We start from the raw sequence: 9454 nt of genomic DNA, 5'->3' as shown, positions 1-9454 counted from the left end.
TTATCCATTCTTCAGTTGATGGGCACTCCAGCTGTCTCCATCTTTTTGCTATTGTAAATAGTGCTACTATGAACATTGGTGTGCACATATCTACTCATATTATGGTTCGCATTTCTTGTGGGTAAATACCAAGTAGAGGGATTGCTGGATCATAAGGTATTTCTATTTCCAACCTTCTGAGGAAGTGCCATATTGCTTTCCAGAGAGGTTGGACCATTCTGCAGTCCCACCAGCAATGTAGGAGTGTCCCAGTCTCTCCACATCCCCGCCAGCATTTATTGTCATCTAATTTTTTGATCTTTGCTGTTACTGCTGGTGTGTGATGAAATCTCATTATTGTTTTTATTTGCATCTCTCTGATGGCTAATGATCGTGAACATTTCTTAATATGTTTGTTGGCTGCCCGGATCTCTTCCTTGGTGATGTGTCTGTTCTTGTCCTGCGCCCATTTTTTAATTGGGTGAGGTTCTTCTTTTATGCTCACCCTCTACTTACTGAGCATGATGTCCTTCTCCAAGGACTGGTCCCTCCTAATGACATGTCCAAAGTACATGAGCTATAAAGTCTTGCCATTCTAGCTTCTAAGGAACCTTCTGGAAGTACTTCTTCCAAGTCAGATCTGTTTGTTCTTTTAAGAGTCTATGGTATAGTCAATATTCTTTAACAACTTCACAATGCAAATACATCAATTCTTTTTAGTCTTCCTTATCTATTATCTACCTTTTGCAACAGATTTGTCCCTTGCAATACTTTGATTTCTTGACTGCTGCTTTCATGGATGTTGATTATAGATCCAAGTAAAGTGAAATTTCTGACAAGTTCAATATTTATTCTATTTATGATGATGCTGCTTACTGGTTCAGTTGTGAAGATTTGTGTTTTATGCTAATGTGTAATCCATACTGAAGGTTGTAGTCTTTGATATTCATCAGTAAGCACTTCATGTTCTCTTTGTTTTCAGCAAACAAGGTTGTGTCATCTGCATATTGCAGTTCAATGAGCTGTCTTCCAATCCTGATGCTGCATTCTTCTTCATATAGTCCAGCTTCTTGAATTACAAATCAAATAAATATGGTGAAAGGATACAACTCTGTCAACACCCACCTTTTCTGATTTTAAAAAACAGTATTTTAAACAACTGCCTCTTGGTTCTATATACAGCTTCCTCATGAGTACAATTAAGTGTTCTGGAATTCCCATTCTTTGCAGTATTATTTATATTTTGTTATGTTCCTCACAGTAGAATGCTTTTGCATAGTGAATAAAACACAGGTAAACATCTTTCTGACATTCTCTACTTTCAGCCAAGATCCATCTGGCAGCAATAATGGTAACCCTCGTTCCATGTCCTTTTCTGAACCTAGCTTGAATTCTGACAGTTCCTGTTGATGTACTGCTCCAACCAATTTTAAATTATCTTCAGCAATATTTTACTTGTATGTGTGTGGTGCATATTGTCAGGAGGGACCAGTCGCTGGAGAAGGATATCATGATTGATAAGGTAGAGGGTCAGAGAAAAAAAGGAAGACCCCCAGAGAGATGGATTAGCCAAGTGACAGCATTGATGGACTCAAGCGTGGCAACAGTAGTGAGGTTGGCCCAGGATCAGGTAGTGTTTTGTTTTGCTGTGCATAGGGTCACTATGAGTCAGTACCGACTTGATGGCACCTAACAACAACAACGTGTGTGGTGCAGTGAATTACTTAATACGGTTCTTCTAGTCACTCTTTGTAACTCCCACCAAAGAACTAGGTGAAACTAAGCAGAATGGGTGTGTTTTTTTCTTTCTGTATAAGAAGGTGGGAGAAGATGCTGATAGGATTATATAATTCCGTTCTGAGTGACTATAACAGGGCTAATTGTGATCATAGAAACTGGAACTCTCAACATGGAGATGGGCCAATTTTATCATCCTGGTGGGTTTAAAATGATCCATCTCAGAACCAGGAAGGGGGTTCTCACTACTATCCAGAAAAAAGAGCCAGGGATGGAGCATGTCCTCTGGGCCCCGAGATCTCTAAGAGTTGAACCTCCTGATCCAGGAGACAGCTGTGATGACAAAGGAGTGGTAGAGGAGCAGAAGAAGCAGAACCAAGAGCCAGAGCACAAGATAGACCAGTGGACGGCCCAGTCCAAAGAGCAAGTAAAGCTGAGTATCTTCAGGCAGAAAGCTAGTTTGTGGAGTAAGGTACTTCCAGACAATTAATATGGGGAGCTAGGTTTGTCGATCCATGGAGCTAAAGTAGAGTGCCTTCAGGCTGAGGCTTATAGGAGAAAAGAGTGCCCTGTGATAACCCTAAAAGAGCTTTGTAGCAATGCCTGAGCTGGACAGAGGCCAAAGGGCCATGTGGCTGAGAGGTCAAGGACCAAGAGAGAGGCTTGCCTTTGGACATGACTAGAAAAAGGCTGTCCTGACCAAAGACCTGTATCTTGAGCATTTTTGATACTGAATTGTAACCTGTTAACTTCTGTAATAAACTCCAAGTTGTATACGGCCACTGCAATGAAATGGAGAACCCAGCAGAGACGCAGAGTGCTATGGGAGGGATGGCTGGTGTCAAAATGGTTAAGTCGGTTGGAGGGTGGAGGCATGTCTGACTCTGCCTCATAGCAGATGGCCTAGAGTTAACCTTGAGTTTGATTCTCCTTCCCCCTTGTGAAGATGAGGAGACCAAACACCATTTAACATTGAGGTATTAATGATAATGCTTGATAATTTCTGCTCTCGACTGCTCTTTCTTTGGAATGGACACAAATATGAATCTCTAATAGTTGATCACTTAGGTAGTTGTCTTTCAAATTTCACAGCATAGACCCAGTGAATGCTTCCAGTATTGCATCCATTTGTTGAAAAAATCTTAACTGGTAGTCCATCAATTCCTAGAGCCTTGTTTTTCACCAAAGCCTTTAGTGCAACCTGAACTTCTTCCTTCAGTATCATAGGTTCTTGATCATACGCTACCTCCTAAAATGACTACGTATTGATCTTTTTTTTTGTTATCTTCTTGTTAGGTGCCATCGAGTCGGTAATGACTCATAGCTACCCTATGCACAACAGAATGAAACACTGCCCAATCCTGGGCCAACCTCTTAATTCTTGCCTTTTTGCCCTCTAGGAGACACTTGTCAAAATCTATAAACCCTTTCTGGTGTCACAACTAGGGAGGTGGGTGCTATTGGCATCTAATGGGCATTGCCAGGGATGCTGCTCAGCATCCTCCAATGCATACGACATCTCTGCACAACAAAGAATTATCTGGCCTCAAAGGATCAAGGTTGAGGAATCCTAATTTATACATATTGTGTTATATTATCTTTATAACAATCCAAGGAGATTAGCATTGTAATTATTATTTCAATAAGGACCAAAGTCACCTGGCTAGTAAACAGAGACAGGAGTCAGACCCAGGAAGCCTGACTCCAGCCTGCAGTAGTAAGCTCTGCCACACTGCATTTTAGCTGCTGATAATTTGTGAGTTGCTTGAGAACAGAGCCCAAATCTCCCTCACCTTGATTCCTAAGACTTAACACCATGTCTGGCACACAGAAGGAGCTCAGTAAATGTTGGCTGCATAAATGCTTACACAGTCAGACATACTGCAACCAGGTGACTGGGCAGTAAAATGGTGGTGAACATTGTATCACACAGCATAACACATTTTAGTTAGATACAGCCAACGTTTCTTACCTGAATTGCTGTAGACCCACTTCTCATTAGCGGACAATGCCACAAACTTAGTGTTGGAAGGCAGACACCAAAAGTAATCATCATCAGCCACTATGGTGCCATCCTCTGCTAGAACCAATGTGATTGGTGCCAGGGACTGATCAATGGCCAGAATGTCACAAGCTGAGAGGAATAAAATATTTGACAACTCAAAAATTCCATCCTTTAGAGAATTCAAGATCCAAAGTACAAATTCATATCCATAAAGAAATTATGCCTGCAGTTATTGGCAACCACAACTCCCAGCGCTGACACAGCACTAACATGGGCCTGGCACTGTTCTAAGTGCTTTTCATATACAATATTTAATCCTCAAAACAATCCTATATGGCAGGTACTATTATAATTCCCGGAATCCTGGTGTGGCACTGTGGGTTAATGCACTGGACTGCAAAGTCGTTTGAATCACAAGGTTGGCGGTTCAAGCTCACCAGCTGCTCCTTGGAAAGTCTATAAAGGGTTGCTATGAGTCAGAACCGACTCGATAGCACTTAACAATAACAACATTATTATTCCCATTTTACAGATTTCAAAAAAAAAAAAAAAAAAGAAAGGTTCAGTAAGTAACTTGCCCAAGCAAAATTGGAATTTAACTCTTGTCTTACTCCTGGAAATGTGTTTTCTACAACTATTCTACAACACACATATTAAGTACTCAAGTCTCTCACTGAATAAAAAACTATATAAAAAACTGGTTTGATTCCTTGTGAATAAGTAGTCATATCTCATCTTACTCAGTGGTCATCTTAAAATTCTCTATGTGTCCAGTGTCCCCAAAATAAATGTTTTTAAAAATAAATGTTTTTTATTCTTTGTAATAGCTTTCTTTGCAGCCTTTCTAACCAATAGGAAATCATCGGAGAAACAAAAAGTATGTATCAGTGGTTTTTCAGCTTTATTATGCAGTTCTGTACTATCCCATTTAGTGATGACAATGAGAATGAAATATGCCAAAGCAAGAGACTTCAAATATATGTAGACAAATTTGTCTACCAACCAAATAGAACAACCCTGCGTAGACCGGGGTGCCACAAAAAACAAACCCTTAAACAAGTCTCTGAAGCAAGTACATTCAGCCCAATACACTTTTCAGTGACAAAAAAATCTTAGTATCAGAAAAGAAATTAAGTAGTTTACACAGCGAAAGCCACGTCACCAGAGCATAGGTTGCAGTGCTTTGACTGCTATATAATCAACTGCAACTTAAGTGCCTCTGAGAATCAGCACTACACTGTGACTACATACCTGGGGCTAGCTCACTGGTGTAATCAATCACAAAGGGCTAATAACACTTGGAAGTCATCTGAATATTCAGCTCAATTCAACAGTTCTAGCTTAGAGTGCTAACAGTCCTGGGAAGCACTAAAACTATTATACGTACATTTCCAATAAGAAAACTGAGGGTCCAGAGATGTTTGTGCAAGGGCAAACAACATGGGGCTGGGGCTCAGAACTTCTGTCATCTCAGTCATCCATGCACTCAACACCGTCCTTCTGTCTGGACCTCCAGGACAGTCAGAAGCTGCTCCCTCTTTCTGGTACAGGTACTCCCCCTACCCTCACCCCCAAGTGACTAGGCTAGGGCGCCCCAGTACTACTTTAGCGATCTATAGTGAGTGCGCGGTTTTGTTCCGAAATCAGTATGATCTGGGATAAGATACTTAAACCGAGCCTGTCATACTTTCCATTTTGAGTCTCACACGAGATTAATCAAGTTTCAGCGCCTGTAAACGACTAGAAAACGCTCCGAAACCTGTATAGCGCTATCCACACAAGAGTCATTTCACTGCCGCTTCCTAAGGCTCCACCGCGCTTACACGGCTCCCCAAGTCGTCTCCAGGACCCTAGATCAGTCTCCGCCCGACTTCCTCTTCGGCCCTATCCCTCCCTAGCCTCCTGCCTCGGTCCAGTACCAACCCTTGCTCCTCAGCTCCTCAAGGCAAGAGGCTGCCACGCCATGCTGTTCGCGGCTGTGGTTGCGACGCAGCAGGCATGGTTTCAGCGCCCGAAACTCCCCAGACTCAGTAGCCTGGGATTCCTGAGTCACCTCCATCCTCTTCAAGGTTGGACCTGAAAGATCGAAGGAAGTCGGAGAAACTGGGTGAGACGAGTCCCCGCTCCCCCCATGGTATGCCGGGAGATGTAGTTTTCTTCCATTAAATCATGCGTGGGAACAAGGCACGCCGGGAGATGTAGTGTAGTTCTAGCCGTTTCTAGTCACCTGCGAACCCGCGCATACCCGCATTTGTAGTCTCACCATCCAAAACGAAATGCTGTTAAATGCATTACGACTCTGTAAGGGATTTCCGAGGCTATACATCTTATTGGGAGCAGAAAGATTTCTCCTGTGGAGAGGCTGAAATCTTTGAACTGCCGACCTTGGGGTTAGCAGTTCTGTGCTAACCAGTACTCCTAAAAGCAGTTCTGTGCTAACAAGTACTCCTAAAAGTGGTTTCTGTTAAAATTTTGTGATTATGCCCAATAGGAGTTTGTTCCAACTTTGTACGTATTTAGGAGATGCGTTGCACATTCACTAGGGCTATAGGAATTCGTTTTGCATTATGAAGTACTCACATATATTCTCGGATTTTTCAAGTATTCTTATTTGCATATATCCAGAAAACAAAACTCATTAACATCTGTTGATTCCATCTCATAGGACCTTGTATAGGGTTTCAGAGGCTAAATCTTTACCTGAGCAGACAGCTTTATCTCCCACTCCCTTTAGAAATTTGCTGCTGGTAAGTTTGAACCAACCTGTGGTTAGCTGCCTAACTCCTAAACCACAGCACAACTGTTCAGTGTCATAGAGTTGGTTCCAACTTATAGCGACCTTGTGTATGGTTGCCAAAGAGCGACTGGTAGCTTTAAACAACTAACCTTACAGTTAGCAGTCCTGTGCTCATCCTATAGCGCCACAACAGGACTCAACATGACCAGGTGTCTTAATACATAATTACTTAATAAAGACACTTGGGCACGCATTCTGCTAACTGATTTTCCCTTTCTTGAAAAAAACAAAACAAAACTGTATGATGCTCCAAACTTCATGCTAATTTAAAGGACCAAAACCCACACCATCCAGTATATTCCAACTCATAACAACCCTATAGGACACAAAGGAACTGACTCACAGGGATTCCAAGTCTGCAAAGATTTATGCAAGCAGATCTTTCTGCCACAATTTGAAGGAAGTCAGTTTTAAAAATTGATGAGTGTAATTTTAGTCTCACTGAAACATACAACAAAGTAACATAAGATACCATTTCACCCATTTGATTCCTTATTTTAACTGTGCAAACTGGGTTTGGGTTCTCAAAACAAAATACTTAAATAAAAAGATTCAAATTTTAAGAATGCAAAGAAATCAGAGAGCAATGGGTAAAAAAAATCACCGTTTGAGATTCTCCAGTTGCTATTTGGCAATACATTAATTTTTCTTCTAATACTACAACTTTCCAAAAAGTCTGGTTTGTTTCCCTCCTTCTCCCCTTGAGAAAATAACATTCCTGGCAACTAGTGGTTACAAGTTGGACTGCTAACCACAAGGCCAGATGTTCGAATCCACAGCCACTCCATGGGAGAAAGATGCAATCTGGAGTCCTGGTGTGGCGCTGACTGGACTGCTAACTACAAGGTTGGTGTTTCGAATCTACCAGCCGCTCCTTGGAAACCGTGTACAGGGTTTCTATGAGTCAGAATTGACTCGAAGGTACTTAATAACAACAATAATTTAAAAACAAAACAAAAGCTCATCAAAGTAGTTCCTTGCTTAATAGGGAGGAGGTATTTAAAAAACAAAATGGATCAATTCCTTTCATATTTTATTTATGAAAACTTGGGCGAAGAGATAGATATTATGTCATAAGAAAAGTGTAGGCATTTAAGACATTGTTTTGTAAGGGGTTTGTCAATTGAGGCAATGAGAACTGTCCCATAGGGTTTCCAAGGCTGTAATCTGTTGATATCAGATGAATCTAGGCTGAAAGCAGAAAGTACAAGAAAGATACTTACTTATGCTTTGTTGACTATTCAAAGACATTCTGTGTGAATCAATACAAACTATGGGGAACACTGGGAAGAATGGGAATTCCAAAACACTTCATTGTGTTCATGAGGAATCTGTATATAGACCAAGAGACAGTTGTTTGAACAGAATAAGGAGATATTAAATTATTTTAAAAGAGCTCTGAAGAGGTAGCTGCTGACCGCAGGGTCAGCGGTTCAAAACTACCAGCTATTCCATGGGAGAAAGATGAGGCTTTCTACTCCCATAAAGATTTACAGCCTCGGAAACCCTATGGGACAGTTGGAACCAACTCCATGACACATAATCACCACCAAATGATTTTAAATCAGGAAAGTTGTCCTTTAGGGTTATATCCGTTACCATTCTTATTTAATCTATATGCAGAGCAAGTAATCAGAGAAGTTGGGTTATTTGAAGAAGAACATGGAGTCAGAATTGGAGGAAGACTCCTTAAGAACCTGTGATATGCAGATGATACAACTTTGCTTGCTGGAAACAAAGAGGACTTGAAGATCAAAGACTATAACTTTCAATAGAAATTGCATCTCAATGTAAAGAAAATAAAAATCCTCTGACCTGTAAACTTTCACTCAATCCACAAAAAAAGCATAAAATAAAAAATAAAAATCCTCACAACTGGCCCAGTAAATCACATGATAAACAGAGAAAAGGTTGAAGTTGCCAAAGATTTCATTTAACTTGGATCCAGCAGTCAAGAAATCAAATGATGTATTGCTTTAGGCATATCTGCTGCAAAAGACCTCTTTAAAATGTTCAAGAGCAAAGATGTCACTTTGAGGACTGAGGTGTACCTGCCCTAAGCTATGGTATCTTCATATGCATGTGAAAACTGGACAATAAGTATAGAAGGCCAAAGAACAATGGATTCATTTGAACTATGGTATTGGTGAAAATATTGAAAATACCCTGGACTGCCAGAAGAATGAACAAATCTGTTTTGGAAGAAATATGGGGAAAGGTCAGCGGTTCAAAACTACCAACTGTTCCTCGGGAGAAAGATGAGGCTTTCTAATCCCGTAAAGATTTACAGCCTCGGAAACCCCATGCACGGTCGCTATGAGTCGGAACCAACTCCACGGCACATAACCACCACCACCATGGCCAAATAGCTCCTTAGAAGCCAGCATGGTGAGACTGTTTCTCGTACTTTGGACATGTGGTTAAGGACCAATCCCTGAAAAAGGACACCATGCTTGATAAAGTGAAGGGTCAGCAAAAAAGAGGAAGACCCTTAATGAGACGTATTGATACAGTGGAAACAACAATGGGCTAAAATATAAGCACAATTGTTAGGATGGCATAGGGCCAAGTAGTGTTTCATTCTGTTATACATAGAGTCACTATGAGGAGAACTGATTTCATGGCACCTAACAACGACAACAACAGTCTTTTAGGAAACTGACGTCCACATCTTTCTCCTGCTGAGTGATCAGTGGGTTTCAAATGCTGACTTTTTGGTTAGCAGTTGTGTTCTTTAATCACTGACCCACTGAGATTCCTTATTGTTGATCCAAGTAGAATAAAATAATTGATGGCTTAAATTTCTTCTTCATTTGTTGGATTTTTATTGGTCTGTGCTGTTAGCTGCCATGGAGTTGATTCCAACTCACAGCAACCCCATGTGTACAAAGTAGAGTTGCTCCCAACAGGTTTCCAAGGCTGTGACCTTTTGAAGG

At 41.0% G+C, this 9454-nt stretch overlaps 1 protein-coding gene across 1 annotated transcript in view; it reads right to left on the bottom strand.

The window, feature by feature from the left end:
• Positions 1-5793, bottom strand: part of DFFA (DNA fragmentation factor, 45kDa, alpha polypeptide) — a 20107-nt gene extending 14314 nt beyond the window's left edge. The window contains exons 1-2 of the mRNA XM_006866395.1: positions 5645-5793; positions 3689-3850 (exon numbers count right to left, since the gene is read on the bottom strand). Coding sequence (XP_006866457.1) covers positions 3689-3850; positions 5645-5780 — 298 coding nt within the window. The 5' untranslated portion in view covers positions 5781-5793. The remainder of the gene's footprint in view (positions 1-3688; positions 3851-5644) is intronic.
• Between the last annotated feature and the right edge of the window lie 3661 nt (positions 5794-9454).

Source organism: Chrysochloris asiatica, unplaced genomic scaffold (assembly GCF_000296735.1).
Source record: "Chrysochloris asiatica unplaced genomic scaffold, ChrAsi1.0 scaffold00090, whole genome shotgun sequence".
Lineage (NCBI taxonomy): Eukaryota > Metazoa > Chordata > Mammalia > Afrosoricida > Chrysochloridae > Chrysochloris > Chrysochloris asiatica.
The sequence above is the reverse complement of the archived record's forward strand: the minus strand, read 5'-3'. Positions and strand labels throughout refer to the sequence as shown.